Raw genomic sequence first — 16,494 nt, 5'->3', positions numbered from 1 at the left:
AAGAGCTGGAAATAGCCTTTCCTTGCCTTGGATGCAGTCTAGGCTAAGGCCCTCCTTTTGGTTCTCCCACCTCCTCATTCAGAAAACATAAAATTAAAAAAAAAAAACAAAAAAACACCTTCACTTAAGATGGGTTTGCTCCAATTAGCTGTATTTCCACATTCTGTACTTTGCAGCCACAAATAACTTCCCAAAAGGCAGTTACTCTTATGACACCAAGTTATTTACATACCCTGTTAATGATAATGTTCAGGGGCTCTAAACATTAATGTTCCACTAACTGAACTGCGTGCTTTTAGCTGGGTTTAAGTGCAGCTACCATATAAAGCTCATTCTACATGTAAATAGTTCTAACAACAAACTTGACCTCTTCCAGAGCCAAATGTGTCTAGATTCAAAGAAGCAAATGTTCCCTACTCAGGAACAAAATGTCTGACTGCACAATCCTGAAATATTACTAGTGGTTTCTTAAACTGCTGCTAGTCTAAACATTCCAGCACTCTGAGACCTTCAAATCTTCCCTATTGATTCTTATCTTGTAAGTTAGAAAGTAGCCAAACAAGAAATGAACAGCAGCAATTTGATCTGTACTGAACTATTTTGACAGAACTGCAAATAGGCACAACTTGATTTTATGACTCAGGTTGCTCCTAAACATTTTATCTCCGCTGTCAGTGCCCTAAGTAAGTTACTGAAATGCACTCACCAAAAGGTAATTCAAATCTCGTGTCCAGCAAAATTCTGTGAGGAGTCGGGTTTTTGGTTCCACAGATTTCATCATGTTTCATTACAACTTCTGCCTCCAGCGTAGACCACTCCCCAGGACCTTCCTGTGAATCGCAAGCCACAGATGAAGTTTCAAGTCTGACACATCCTTTTGGAGCAATCTGTCACACATTTGTTAGGATAAACTCCAGGAAGAGCCTCTGCACAGTATTATCAAGACCTAGTACCTGCTTTTTACACCTAATGACATCCATCCAGCATGTGCTGGCAGTTTTGGCTTCCAAGTCCTAAATGCCTTTACAAAAATGAGAAGCATCTGATTTCCTACTGTTTTTTCAGTACACATCAGCACCACTAGACAACATCTTAACACTGTACCCAGATTTTTATTTTTTTTTAATATGAAGACATGCTCTGTGCCTGCCTTGAGAGTTACCTTGTCTGTTACCACAATAATTATAACACCCTCTTCAGCAGGGATTTACAGAAATTTGAGCATCAGACTAAAGGGTCCTCAAAATCTCAAACAAGTCAAATATACACGTTCCTTAACAGATTAAGCCCTATTTTCTTAGTTACCATATAAGACCAGAGACAACTACATAAATTCAGTTTTGGTCTCACTGTTGGCAACCTTGTCCAAAAACAAACAAACAAACAAACAAAAAAAAAAAAAACCACCAAACCCCACACACGAAGAGATGCTGACACAGCCCTCTTCCCTCACACAACCTTCTTGACTTGGCAAGTCGAAGTTCTGCTGAGCAGCACAGTCCTGAGCTGCACCAGACTAGATTTGTAACACTATCAACATCGGAGTTGTCAAAATAAAGTTTCTGTGTCAGCTTAACCTCATCAGATTGACGAATGGCTTTCAAAGCAATCCACACGGTCCCAACCAGGGTGTCCCAGATAAGTCCTTTGTTCCATACTTCAACAATTAGGCCCAGGTCCAGCCGACTGATCTCACTGCAAGAAAAGAAGAGGAAGCACAGGTGAGGAAAAAGAACACAAAACCATTCTGCTTTACGTTCTGCATTACCAACATGATTATCCCAGTGCATCTTTCCACGCAGCTATGTCAAGCTGCAGACAGCTTCTGGAGGTATGTGGTCAAGGCAGCTCATGCTCATAGGGAATTCCTAATGATCATTTTCTCATAATTTAACACTAACTACACAAAGACTACAAAACAAAAACTGTTAGCTACCCCATGCATGGACTGCCAGTTGGAAACTTATCTCAACAGCTATGTGCGCAGGCAGAGGAAATGTATCTTGGGATGAAATATAGAGGTGAGCAATTCTTTGCCATCAGCTACCCCATTTCTAACAAAGCAAGTTTATCCTTACCCTCAGCAACAAAAGCACATTCTGTCAGGTCCAAACATGCTAATATATATCCCAGAGCTGCCACATGCCAGGAGTAACAGTCCCAAACACAGCTGTGCTGCAGTAGCAGCACTACCCATTGCACAGGACCACATTGCCCTGTTTCTGTTCCAGTGCCGGCTTGTTCCTCTGCATGGCACTGCAAGCCACGCAAATCTCCGGCAGCATGTGGCAATACAGGCACACCACCCCTGAGTGCTAAATTCCTGGACACAATAATTGTCTTCCCTCTCAGTGAGCAAAGGATACATCACAAATTCAGCATAAGAACAGCATAAACAGGTGCACAGCCTGAATGTTGGTAAAAGCAATGAAGAACAGAAGCATCCTGATCTGTCCATCGGTACAACATTGTCCCATCTACGAGCAAAGGCTGTAGCTCCTACTTCTTTGAGCTCAGGACTTCCTCTCGTGCAACTGCTAATCCCCAAAAGCAGGTATTTTGAGCACAGAGTACTGCTGTCCTTCTGGCCAGTCAAATACATCCATGCTAAGTTTAAGAAAGGAATTAGCTAATCACTAATTTCTATAGACTGTCATCTTAGCCAAAAAAGAACCACTTCAAATCCCAGCATGTATTTGAGCTTTGTCCCACATATTCCTTACAACTTTATAAGAGAATGTTTTGTCTATAAGGCTCAAAACAAATCCTGCATCTAGAGCAAAGCACACTGACATCAAATTTTTTAGGCTGGTTAAGAGGAGGCTGAGGGGAGACCTCATCACTCACTACAACTACCTGAAAGGAGGCTGCAAGGCAAGGAGGTCCCTTTTCTTAGGTGAGAAGTGATACGATGTGAGAAAATGGCCTCAAGTTGCTTCAGTGAGTTTTAGATTGGATATCAGGAAGAATTTCTTCACAGAGAGTGTTCAAGTATTGGAATGGGCTGCCCATGGAACTGCTGGAGTCCCTGTCCCTGGAGATATTTAAGAAACATGTGGACATGGCATTAAGGGACATGGTTTAGTGGTGGGACTCAGTAAGTCAGCCTGATGGTTGGACTTGATGATCTTGAAGGGTTTTTCCAACCTAAATGATTCTGTGACTCTATGGTTTGGATGTTGCTACTCAATACAGCCGAGCTAAGAACTGTCTGCTTGTGCTGTCACTGCTCTGCCTTCCCACTGCTTGCCTCCTGGGAGCCTGACTTTTATCTGATTGAACAGACAAACTTGAAACAACAAAAATGTCTGATTTTCTGTTGGCTGGACAAGTACATGTATGAGGCCACAAATGGAACAGAAGGAAAGATATACTGTAAAGCTACATTGTTTGATTCAATATACACTGACATAATAAGACCTGAAGACACCTGACAGGTTCCTGTACAGAATTCCACAGGACAGGTCACCAAATTTAAAAAAATAAAAGGACTTTCAGTGAAATGGCTGTTTGCTTTTGTCTGTCTCCATTTCTCCACCTTCTGGTTAGACACAGAATAGCTTCAAAGAACAAAAGAGATTTTAACTTGGTGTCCCTCCCTTCTCACATGCACACACAGAATTTAAATGAAAGACATTTCTAACAACTTTAACACTCATTAAATCATCATGTTCTAACATTACAGTTTGCAGTTGCACTTCAGAGGTGCTTGTTGCAAATATTCAGCCCGTTTAAAGCTGCTTCAAAATTAGAAGATGTCCCCAAAGATGACACTGAAGTGCTTTGCTGATCTGGTAAAAAACAAATCTCAAACACTTTCAGAGCCCCAAACTCTGCACTGCTACTACTCACAAAGAGCATTTCTCATAAAGAAGAAGCAAAAACTACATACAGGGATAGAAAGTCTTTCCCAGGTTACACTGTATTCTACTGCACCTTATAAAAATGGTAAACAGAGACAGTAAAAGCACCCTTCTTTCAGAGAAAAACTCCCATGTTTGGAAAAAAAACACGGTTTTGTTAAAAAGAAGCATCCCAACTGCACTGTTGCCTGGCTAAAGCAGAGGAGATAATGATGAGGTGGTTCAGCTAATATTCTGCTCTCCTATTCCCTAGCAACTAATTACGGAGTAGCAGTGACCTTACAGCATGCTAGCTGAACTCCTAGCTGCAATCAGAGAGCAGTTTCAAGAGCTGTCAGGGGAAGGAGGAGGAGCAGCCTAGAGCAGTCACCCAACACAAACAAGTGCCATGTTTAAATCACTGGTGAGTAGCCTCCTCGGTGCCTGGCCATGTTTAAAGATAGTTTCTGCCCATGGGTCAAGAAAAAAATCACAGAAGAATGAGTTAGTAGCTCTGGTACTGGCATATGACTTGGCAGACAGGTACAATTCCCTGCCCCAACCTTTCCCCAGTCCTAGATGTGTTATGTTAGTGGCAGCCACAGCCTCTGTGCAAAAAGGAGCTGCAAAGCTGAGAAGATGGAATTCAGGAGCATTTTTGACCAGACACTGAAGGACAGGCTCTGAAGTCTCCTTCCTGAAGCACACACCTCAGGTGCTGTTCCAAAAACAAACAACAGACATAAAACAAGAGAGCTGAGAGCACTGCTCTGATGTTAACACTGTACTGACCCAGGTGAAAAACCTTGCTCAGAGGCAAGTTTCCCACTTCTGGCAGAGGTGAACCAACTGCTGCTGGATTGGGTAATGTGCTCACTAGGCCTGCATCTCTCGCTATAGGCACTATATGAACACCTTAGTTCCACTCAAAAACAGCAGCACCAGCTTTGCATTTCACAACACAAACACCATAATTCCCCCACCTAACAGCAGCATCCAGGTCAAGTTCAGATAAAAGAACTTGGGAGTCAAGGATTTAGTAAACTCAGTTCACTTGATCTTACAAAGCTACAGAAGCAAAACCAGATGCACTGTCAATGAGCCATTCATTCACTTGAGTCAAAAAAAAAAAAAAAAGCCACCATTCTAAAAGATAATGGGAAATCTCTGGCTGTGTGTCATGACTATGAGAACCAGAGCAAATCAGAGGTGCCAACTGCACCAGAAGCCCTGAGAGAGCTGGAACTGGTTCTGCTGCTCATGGCAGGGACTGATGGCCCCCCAGCTGCAGCAGAAGAGCTGGAAAACACATCCATGGGCACCAGGCCAATGACAGAAAACATCCACACGCAAGCCTTTAAAGGTCTGAAGTCTGATCAAGAATAGCCCCCGCACACAGGTAACCAGGATCACAGCACTGAAGCCCTGAGTGCACTAACAGGTCTTAATTACCCTGACCAGACTCATCGGGGGCCTCCCTCCACACCTTTGTCCCATGGCCCAGGATCTCCAGTTAAGCCCAGTAATAGTCCATCAGTCCTCATCTAAGTTGTGTTGCAGATGTGCTCACCTCCATGCCTGCCCACGGACCCCATCAATCCTCTGCCTTCCCAGCTCCACCTCAGCCTTGTCACTACGGACCTGACTGGCAAGTGCAGGACTACTCAACCATCACTAGACAAAATCCTGAGCTTGACCCGCTAAATTCTACTCCCTGCTTGACCTCGGGGCTGGCTCATTACTACAGGCTTGCCCAATGACTTATCTCTCAGCAGCTTCATGTAGATGGCAGTGCTGCCATCCCACAAGCACCTCACCTCTCCACAGCACCATACTTACAACATGAAGTCCTGTTCCCAGCATGGTTGGTCCCCTCGCACTGCTACCGTCGTGCTCTTCACATTTTGCACCTTCAGGGTCACATACGTATTGAATTTATCTGGGGAATAAGCGACAAAAAGTTTTCTTCTTCAGTATACAATTTCATATCATAAGCACAACATTTTAAGGTTTTCAGTCTGTACACTGCATCCCATAGAGACCAAAATCAAAAGCCCAGATGGGAAGACATCAGTGGGTTAAAGACCTAAGAGTTCACAATGCCTTTCATCTTCCATCAAAGTTTCAGCCACTTTTTTTTTTTTTTTTTTTTAACAAATTAATAAAAATAGATAGCTAAGCACTTGGAGTAAGTCATGGACAAAGGAGTGAGTACAAAATCCTGAATAACATTGCCACTTTGAGTGACTGCTTCCTGAAATGCAGATGAAAGGAAGAGACACTCCAAAGGAACAGGGCCCATCACATGGACTGTGCACAGCTAAAAATAAAACTTGCAAGAGATAAAAGCCAGAAGCTGTTGGGCTGATCATACTATCTCTTCCCTTCTGACCTAACTACTTTCCTTGTTCCTATCTGATTTTATATCTATGAGTCCACAAAAAAAAAACAACACTTACAGATGACTCAGGGGCAGACAGAAAAAAAGTGAATTATGCTGAGTGTGCTAAAACTGATCTGTATTGGTTAAACCAGCTGATCTAGACAAATTGTGTTATGCTCACATTTTGACAAGACAGGGTTTGTTCAGATGTTTCACTTTTTCTATTAAATCTGAAGGAAAAATACAGAACAGCATTTTTTCCTAGTTGCTACTACCTCTTTGCTAATAGAACCAAAAGCAGTCAAGTGCAAACATACATGAAGTCTGAATCAGCATCTAAGAACAAACAAACTCCCTTTTAAGATGAGTTACTAACTCAGACCTACCAGTTTCAAACCCAGAACAAGACATCTACTAAGTAGCTAAAAAGCAGTGTACAAATTTTAATACTTTGATGTTCTGCTGTACCTATTCTCAGTTTACATCAGACCACAGTCCATTTCAATACTGCCGAAATCGACATTGCTGTGAGCTACTTTAGCGTGTCCCAGCATCTAGCTTCAAGTATCCTAAGCGGACATGTAGGAAAGGGGAACTTCATGATCCAGAAACTCAAGTAGGAGTGACATCTCCCACTTTACATCTCACTTTACATCTCTCTCACTTATTTTAATGCAGTTTCTGTCTTATGATTTTTCTTTGCCTGTTCCTAAGCATTTCTAAAATCACGGCTACAAGTCTATTTTTGTCAATAAGCCTCATGGGATAATTATTTTCGTGGAAATGTTTTCTCTTTTCATTTTCCACCTTTTACCATCATGAGTTTTTTTTTCTATGGAAAAAAAAATCTCTTCCTATCCACTTTCATTTGTCTTGTACTTGGTATACATTTTCCCTGTTTCCATGTATTTTTCTTTTCTCTGAATTAATTAACATGTTCTAGCCTTTACATTCTCTCCATAGATTAGGATTTTATGGAGGCTGTAATTATTCTTGTCACTCCCACACGCAGTTCCTCTATTCACAAAACAAATAAAATAAAATGAGCACAGTTTGATGGAAAACCTATGGCACTGCCATGTATGTAATGATATTGAAATGTTTTCTGCAGTGTAAAGTTGGATTCCCTCATGTATAGCTACATTGATTTGCACTGTCCTGGAACCCTGGGCTTGCTGGTGAAGTCACACACTTCAGTTGAGCTACATCTAGACTACAGGACAAATGCAGTCCTGAGAAGGGTTCTTACATGGAAAAAGGATCAAGTACATACTGCCCCCTTCTAGTCTGTGCATTCAGTTTTCTTATCCTGAAAAAAAAATCAAGGTTGGTGCATGCACAGCTCTTGACCTTGAGTGGAATATGGACAAGACGGCAAAAGAAAATGCACAAACAAGAGACCTGGGAAGCTTTCAGCTATATAACCTGAGGGCCACCATACAAAGAGAATAGAGCTGAAAAAATACATCATGAGTAAAGCTGTGCAGTTGTTTTGGATCTAAACACCTTACTAGGTGTTGTTCCAGAGGCCATACTTCATTCTTAAAAAGTTTCAGTAACAATATTTCAAACAAGCATTTGTAGAGACTTTCTGAAACTGATCTCCAAGGAGGAGAGAAAAAAAAAAAAAAAAAGCAGACTGCTTATTCTTTTTGTAAAATAAATAAATCAAATTTCATTCAATAAGCACATCCATTAGCTACGGGATTCCTTGTCTAGCACAGTGAAATAGATGCTTAGACTGTAAACCCTGGGTGCCACCAGCTGTTTTTATTTCATTATGTGGATACAAAACCTGGCAGATGGGATCTCAATCCCAATCACAGCCATTGCAGACTGCCACCTAAGTGAATGAACCGCTTCTGTGCTCCATCCAGCAGTCCCAGCCGGGATCGAGGAGGCGCTGATCCAGTCAGGCACACGGCAGTTCTGCCTGGTGGACATCTTCAGATCTTGTTTTGAACAGGAAAGGGGAGAAGGATGAGAAGAAAGGGCAGGGTGGGATGGGAAGTGGTGACAGTGAAGGAAATCTTTCCTCGGCCATCACCTGTGTGGATGAGGTGAACAGGTAGATGTTTCTCAGTACCATGACACCAGGTCACATCCTCAGGCTGCCTGGACTCTTGGGGTGGCTTTTGTCCCTCATAAGGACAACACAAAGGAGCAGAGAGGAGTAGAGGAAACCTGGAGGGAGCAGTGAGCCTCCAAGAGTCACCATGACTACAAACAAGACTGATTAGAACAAGCAGCAGAGATTTGCTTACCTGGTGGTCCTTGGAGTTTAGCTTTTTTTACTGTAAAGAGGGGAAAAAAAAAAAAAAAAAAGAGGCTGTTAGTGATTTTGTCCTGCTAAGGTTTCATTCAAGTGACAGTGTCACAGGATACCATGTTAATTGGAGAACATCTCCCAGTAGAAGCCTGGAAGCTGGAATCTGTACTTATTTTCACAGTTTAACAGTTCTGGTGACAGAGCCTCTTCTGTACCCCATTTCACCTCTCTGAAATGATGCAATTAAAAGGAAATCATAGGATTGCAGTTTGGAAAGCAGTATGATATGACTAATGCAAGACAATTTCTAAACTGGTCCTCTGCAAACCAGGAAGTTATTTTGGGTCTTAACAAGATGTCATTTCATACCCCCTTCACTTACAAGGTTACAGACACTCAGAAGAAATTGAGATTTCCTTATAAGCCAAGGATCTCTCTTCAGGAGTGCTGAGCAGACTCTGAACCACAACTCAAAAACAACCAAGCCCAAATAGTAGCCCTGGTATGACATCTGTAAATCAAATTAACCCATTATGCCAAACAAACAGCAGTCTGCATTCAAATGGCACTTTTCAGAGCTCTCATCTGTTAATTCAATTCCAGGACAGTATTTATTGAAAACAACAGTTAGAACGTAAAACAGCACTGACTCTTATCTCACTGGATGGAGAAGGGCTCTGTCTACCTAGGGGAGATTTTGTTTACAGTTCTCTTCTGCAAGCTCACATCCTCACTGGTATTGCTAAGTGTAAGCACTGAGATGAGACATCTCCGGGCTCCAGGTAGTTTTCCCAGTGGAAAACAAACGCTCAGAAGAAAACATATTTAACAAGCTAGGAAGCAAGATACACCTGAGAGCAAAGGAAAGGCTTAAGAACCGATGTAGTAAATTTCCTTTCAACAAACAAAGCACCCGGCACTTACTAAATGCTTGCAGGGTCTAACTTCCAAGGTAAACACTCTAGATAGTAACTGTAAAAAGAAAAATAAAAGGCCCTTACGTGGTTACATGCACAGAGCTGCAGTGGGACCTGATGCTGAAGAACACCCTTGGTATTTGATAAATTCTGCTTTGCGAGCATTTGCAGCTCAGGTAGGTGCTTGTATGAAGGGAATGCTGTACCAGTCACAGTATGAGACAGAGAGGTTTTATACAAAAGTTTAAAGGGATGGAAATTTTTGCTAGACTGCTATGGCCCGCAAGCCTTAGGTCCAAAATAAGGAGGTTCATTCTCTTCCAGTTTTGGATCCTAAACCATTTCTTATGCTAAACCTAATGGTGCAAGGAAAAGATACAATGGTTGGGGCTGACTGAAGACATAGATTCCTTTTTGATCTCCCCAACAATCTGTTTAACCACTGAGCAACAGGGACAGCAATCTACCCACTTCCTTGGTGCCTTTGGATACCACCAAAAAACAGACATTTAATGAGTAAACGCTGCCCTGAAGGGGGCATACATCAGCTCACCTCAGATCCTTCCCCTCTCCCTCCCCTTTGCAAAAGAGGAGGGGACACAGAAACAAGAGCATGTACTTGAGGGAAGGGGAAAGGGAGAAAGAGAGGGCAGAGGATGTGCATTAAGCTTCAGCTGATCTCTCTCCCTGGCCACAACAAGCTCCAGTGCTGTTCGCAGGAAAGTGGACATACCCTCAGCACAGAAATCCCAGATTATTTGCCAAAAAAAGCAGCCAGAGTGGGTGAATATCCCCTGGACATGGAGATGGACACAGCCTCTGCAGCAAGCAATAGGCAAGCACTTCCTACAGGTGTGTAAAAGTCACAGCAAAGGTGCAGCTCCCAAAATACAATAGGTTTGCTTCCCTGGGGGTAAGTTTTGTACCCTCACCAGCTCATTCTGTCTCACTTGAGCTACTACGTGCCAAGTGCCCAGGAAATGACACAGAGTAGCAGTGAAGTTGTCAAGAAACCCAAAGCATTAAAACTTAGTTACTCAGTGTCACAACAAAGACCGAAAAAACACTGCTGGTGGCTCAGTAGGAAGAGGGCAGACTGAAATCTAGCCACGTGAAATACTGCCGTGTATAAAAGAAAACATAAGAAAGGAAACCATCCTCCAGAGCACTGGCAGTGCTAAGTTTAGAGATACAGTTGTTTCTGTACTGTCCCAAAGTAAAAAGCTGAAGACAAGAAGTCAAAGATCCAGATGAAAGACTTCCTGACTTACTCCCACTTATCCCAGGGGAATGTCTGAGCTCTGGGGAAGCAGCATTTCTAAGCAAACTGGAAACATTAAATCCCCTTTGGTTTCAAGTGGCTGCTGTCAGCAAACAGGGCAGTACAGAAAGCCCAGACATCCAGGGGCAGACACGAAATGGGGCAGAGCCACAATCCTCCCACACTGCTGCAACTCTGTATGGAAAGGATGGCAGAGGAGGAATTAAAATGTTAAAAGATCAGAGAGGAAGGAGGCCTAGAGCTTCGACTGCCATGTGCGAGCACTGCTTTACACAGACACTGACGTGCACCTGCTCCCGCTGTGCAAGCAAAGAATGATTTAATTGCAAGGGGAAAAGAAAGAGACTGGCATATCAGCGAGACACGTACTGCACCTCAATTCAAGGAGCGCTGGTAACAGCTATTAGAAAGCAGACAGACTGCATTGAAATAACTGGATGCAAACTAGACAGATGGGGGGAAAAAAAAAGCAATGAAAATTGATGCAAGCATTCAATTCATCCAGACAATTTTCCTTGGGGAACCCTTAACATTATGGTGTTGCTCTAAATAGACAAGAAAACGTTTAGGTTGAAGTCCTGCCTGTGATGCTGTATTAAAACTAAAAAAAAAATAAATAAATAAACAAACAAACTAGCTTTTCAGAGGCTCTATGGTTGTCAGTTACAAAGGACTGGAGAATGAAACAGACTCTTAAAGGCTAGGAAAGATAAAATACAAGCCAGACATCGCAATGGAGGTACAGAATCATTGTGGGGTGGTGGAAACCCAACAGCAGGACAAATGTCAGAGATAGTCACAATTTTACACAAATATTCTTACTACACACTTCTCCATCTGATGGACACCTTCCTGACTAGGTGCACCATACACCAGCCAGTGGATTAAAATCAAGCATGCCAAGCATTACAAGGTTTAGACAACAACCCCCTGATCAGGAACAGACTTGTACTCAGTTAAAGGGAGCACGGCTGCTCTGAGCATCCGCAGATTCAATCTCACCTTTAACATTTGCTTGCAAATCAGGGGGATGTGGACGTGGGGAGTGCCTGAGCAGATGGCCAAAAGATTACATCCTCACTAAACCCAGCACATGACTTCCGAGCTGGTCACTCACCACACTACAACAAAATCCACGTCCTTCCAGAGGCCAGTCAGGCACCACGGATGGGCTGTGGGAGAAGAGGGACGGAGGAGAGGAAGCAGTTTGATTAGTGCTCCTAGAAAGAAAATCAATGCAGAAAGCAGAGCGTTCAAAACGCGTTTTCACGATCAGCAAATTGACAAATAGTTTCCTCTTCCCCCTGAAACATGAATGCAGCCTTAATGCGTTTCTGAGCGCAGGCCACGTAATGTAACTTCTGCAGTCAGACAGCAGAATCGATTCCTGTTTCCATTTCGCCCTGCGCTCTCCTCCCCTCCTGTGGGTGCTCAGGCCTCAGCGCACGCTGATACACGGCACAAGGTGCAAAGGTTGCTCACGCAGCAGGAACGAGAGCCCACAGCAAAAGGCTCCAGCCACAGAGCAAAAGGTACTAGCCAAGACTGAGACTAAACTCGGTGCCTGAGTGCCCTTGCAGCACACACACGGAATGGAGGGGACCCCTTCGGGAAGGGAGAGGCTGGCGTGGCGGTGCTCTGGCCCCTCAGGTCTGCTACATTTTCCATAAACCACTGAGTCTTGGGCAGCTGCTTCACTGTCTGAACCCTGGAGCAACTGCTCTAGAACACGTACTCACCACAGAGGCAGAAACTCAGCACCTCCTACTCACTTCTTGAAAGCTGCTTATAAAATCCACGAGACACCAGCAAGTGGTGTAAGACTGGAGCATCCACCAAGGTCTGTTCTGTCCCTGAGGATCCCACAAGTACCTTTCCCCCCCACATCTTACATGCACATCCTCACCTCATATTTGTGGGCAAGAAATCCTTGCCTTTCCCACTACCTGAATCCAAAAGGGTGCTCCAAGACAGAGAAAGCAGAGGCTGTGCCAGGACCCTGACCCCAGCCTTGTTTCATATGGTCCCTGTAAAAGCCCAGCAGCATCAGAGGTATGCTATTAAATGCAACATGCAACAGCAGAACAGCAACACTGACTGTGACATGAAATCTTCTCATCCCTCTGTAACTCTAAGAAAGGAAGGTGCTGGTGAAATGGCAGCGTAATGGTTTCCCGAGCCCGTTATGGGGATTCAGCATGGTGCAGCTACCTGGGCATTTCCAACCTGAAACAGGTTTGGAAAGAAATGCTCCACTGCATTCTCACCCATTCAGATCTACGCTAGGTACAGAAGAAAAGGACTTTCCTGAATGAGCACAAAGCAAGAATAATTGTGCAGGAGCCCCCCCAGCAACCCAGAGGGGTTCGGCAGCACCGTGACAGCCCCTGCAGGAGCCGAGCACAGCGCCTGCTTGGACTCCAACCCTGGCAGCAGCACAGGGCTGAGTTAAGGCAGTTATTGCAGCGAGACATTCCTTCAGCCTCAGGGCCAGGTAAGAGACTTAAGCCACATCTCTTACATTATGCTTTGTCTTTCTGCCAGGGAAAACAAACCGCGGGTTTGCACACAGCCATTGTTCCGCTGAAGCGGTGAGGAGAGCGCTTTGTGCGCTCCCTTCAGGAATGACGTGTTGGAAACACAGTGGGTACCTTCACGGACCAACAGACGTAAAAGCTGAGACTGTGTTTGCAATAAACAGAGGATAACGTTTTGTTACGGCTTGGTGTGAACGGAGGGCTGGGCTGACCAGAAAACTGCTCTGGCAGCAGAAGGAAGAAGAGCAGGAAACCAGCACTGACTTCTGTCAGCCCCAGAATAACTAATGTTGCTTTTAAAGGCAGAATTTTTCTGACTGAATACCTGAAATGGTCCTTCAAAAATCCATCACCTGTTGGACTGCGACAGCTGTGGAGGAATCTGAATGGCCTCAGCAGCAAGGCACCCATACTACGACGTTTACCTCAACTGAACTGAGAGATTTAGCTGCTTCAGTAAGCACTCCAGGATAAATGGAACAGAAACAATAGCGGTTTATTAATTTTTAATAGTTAATCAAGAAAGAAACACTTTCACACTGCATTTCGTGTTCATGTAGCAAAGGGTTTTCCTCAATCTGACCACTCTAAGTGCCCACAGGACAACTTGTCTCACCTTTCTCAAGGCATTGGGAACCAAATAAAAGCAAGGTGTGCTCATTCCAGCAACCAACTGCATATAAAAATCATCTACTACCACTCTCAGATTCTCTTGGGTAAAAAAGAAAAAAGAGCTTCTATTCTGTTGCCTGCAGTAGCAAATTGATCTACCCAAGGGATTTCCCTTTTGCCAGATGTCTTGAGAATGAATTACAATCCCTCTTAATTCATGTGAATTAGCATCTTCCTGCTCCGACGATCTGCAAATTCATTACCCTGTCCAGAGACACACAATGCTACTAAATTTATTTGATTTACTATACAATTTTCAATGAAGCTTCCTCAAAGTCACTCCACCCCTTCTGCCCACAGCACTGTGACTTACAGCAGCTGGGAAACATTTAACTCCTTGGAAGGCTTTTCCAAATTCCTGTGCACAGACAAAATCAACACCATTTAACTTTCAGGACCACTGTAGACAGCAAACACAAAGTGCACATCCCAGTAAACCTCCCAACAGCCAAACTTCACTAGAAATTCCTTTGTTTTATTGGTAAATCCTCTGGCAGTGTAGTATTTAGAGCCTGCATGCATACAAATGTCCCAACCCACAGGCAGAAAGCACCCTGGTGGCCTCCCTCCACAGCTCAGACGTCCCCATACACTGGACCCGAGGAACATTTCCAGCCCTGAAGGAACACTGCAGCTGCCTCCTCTTGCCTGGTTTTGCTCACTAAACCTCCCCTCAGCATTTGCTTCTTGCCAGAAGTTTCACAGCCTCGGGCTCGGCACCCCTTAGCCTGTACAGGCTGAACTTTGGTGAGCCAAGTACTGAAATCTATCCAAGAAAAGGCAAGCTTTTTTATATATATAAGTTATATGTCACTGTCTTATCTAAACCTCCTCTATTACTGCCGTAGCCTGTGGGCATCAGAGCGACAGCACAGCGGCAGGCTGTCTGGAGCATTCCCTGCTCTGTCTCATTCACACGAACTTGGAGAGCTGGCAGGGCATGGTGACAGCCTGCACAGGAATAAGAAAGCTGGCAGGACAGCATGATGGCACGATGATCAGAACAAAGACGCACCTATTCTGTCCAGTACGCAGCCTGATGGCTTTGGTGAACCAGGTAATTTCACACCTCCTACAGATTCTGACGCTTTTTATCTCAGCTTCTGCACAAAGCTTGCTGAGTACACACAGCACAGCTCTACCTGCACCGGAGTTTTACAGTGCTCCACTTCTTCCATCCTTACAACAAGGGTTACCTAGAAACTTAAACACAACAAATTTAAAACTTGCTAGAAAACCCTGAGAGTTGCAAACATGCCAAACAAAACCCCGTTATCAAGGTATACCTGAAACAAAGGTCCAGCTTTGCAGATTCTTTCGACACAGGGTGCTTACAGTTTTTCTTTTTTGTTGTTTTTTTTTTTGTTGTTGTTGTTTGTTTGTTTGTTTTATTTAAAACTCAACCCTCACTAGCAAAAGAAGCCTTCGTTTAAAAGACCCTATGTCTCTAAAAGATGTCACGCAACAGAAGGGGTGGCAATTCAATTTACTTTCTACAATTGTTTAAATGCAGAAGACAGTGTACGTAGGCCTCTAAACACTTTCAGTGACAAAATTGATTCAGACAGTTGGAGAGACATCTGGATCTCATTTACAGGTTAATCTGTTACCAGATTTGATTTGACACACTGACTTAACATCACACAGGTTTGCATGCTCCTGAACTGGAGTGTCATAGGCATTTGTGCTTGTTGCTTTACTCAGGAACTCACCCACCTGAAATATTCCTTGAACTACTTCAACAGCAGAAATTCACAGGTCAAGGAAATGCAGTTATGTAGTTAGCACACCCCTGCACAAACAGTGAAGGCAGGTCTAGAAACTTCTCAAAGAGCGCCCATTAAAAGGAAAATTATAAATAGTGCTACAGAATATGTGCTGAGGGAATTGGGGATAAAGAGGTTTCTTAGAACAAAAATCAAACTTGTGTCTCACAAAAAAAAATAAATCAAAATCATCTTACTAGAAGGGTAAGGGACAGGAAGAATAAAAGAAACTAGGTGTGCAGCTTGGAGAAAGCAACTGGGACAGGGAACAAAACACAAGAGGAAAAGTAAAAGGTTTGCAACCGGTTCTTTCCCTGAAGGGACAGCAAACATCAGACTTCCAGGATCCTGACACCAGCACCTCTCAGCAAATATGTATTGAGCAGCAAGGTCTTGCTGTTATTTGTTGTTTTGAAAACAAAATTTAAAATAGAGCACTTAGCACTGGATAGGTTCACAGAGAGGAAGGGAGGAGAATCATAAAGCTGTAGATCCCAAGACCCAGAACTCTCTTCATCTCTGAACTTGCAGAAGGACATGGTGATTTTACTTAAACACTGGCACAGAACAGGATCCACACTGGCAAAACACAACCAATATACCACAACCACTAAGGACAAAGGCTGTACTGCAAAAGGAATGACGTATTTTAAAAAACATGCTCACCATTTTATCCCAAAACCTTCAGGAGATCGTATCAATAAAATGCTTAAAGCATTGACAAGCTATTTCGTAAGCCACAGCTCACACCATTTATACACTGAGCATTAGCACTTGGAGCTTCCTTACTGCACAGCAGAAGGTTTATTAAGTTTACTTACAGCTG

At 43.5% G+C, this 16,494-nt stretch overlaps 1 protein-coding gene across 2 annotated transcripts in view; it reads right to left on the bottom strand.

Annotated features, from left to right (window-relative positions):
* The window catches only part of UNC13B (unc-13 homolog B), a 213,361-nt gene that overhangs the window by 179,992 nt on the left and 16,875 nt on the right, over nt 1–16,494 (bottom strand). For both annotated transcript variants that reach the window (XM_084503110.1, XM_084503111.1), the window contains exons 2-5: nt 8,490–8,519; nt 5,682–5,781; nt 1,578–1,695; nt 707–830 (exon numbers count right to left, since the gene is read on the bottom strand). In XM_084503110.1, coding sequence (XP_084359236.1) covers nt 707–830; nt 1,578–1,695; nt 5,682–5,781; nt 8,490–8,519 — 372 coding nt within the window. The remainder of the gene's footprint in view (nt 1–706; nt 831–1,577; nt 1,696–5,681; nt 5,782–8,489; nt 8,520–16,494) is intronic.

Source organism: Aythya ferina (assembly GCF_964211825.1).
Source record: "Aythya ferina genome assembly, chromosome: Z".
Taxonomy (NCBI): domain Eukaryota; kingdom Metazoa; phylum Chordata; class Aves; order Anseriformes; family Anatidae; genus Aythya; species Aythya ferina.
Note: the sequence above shows the minus strand (reverse complement) of the source record. Positions and strands in the feature narration are given on the sequence as shown.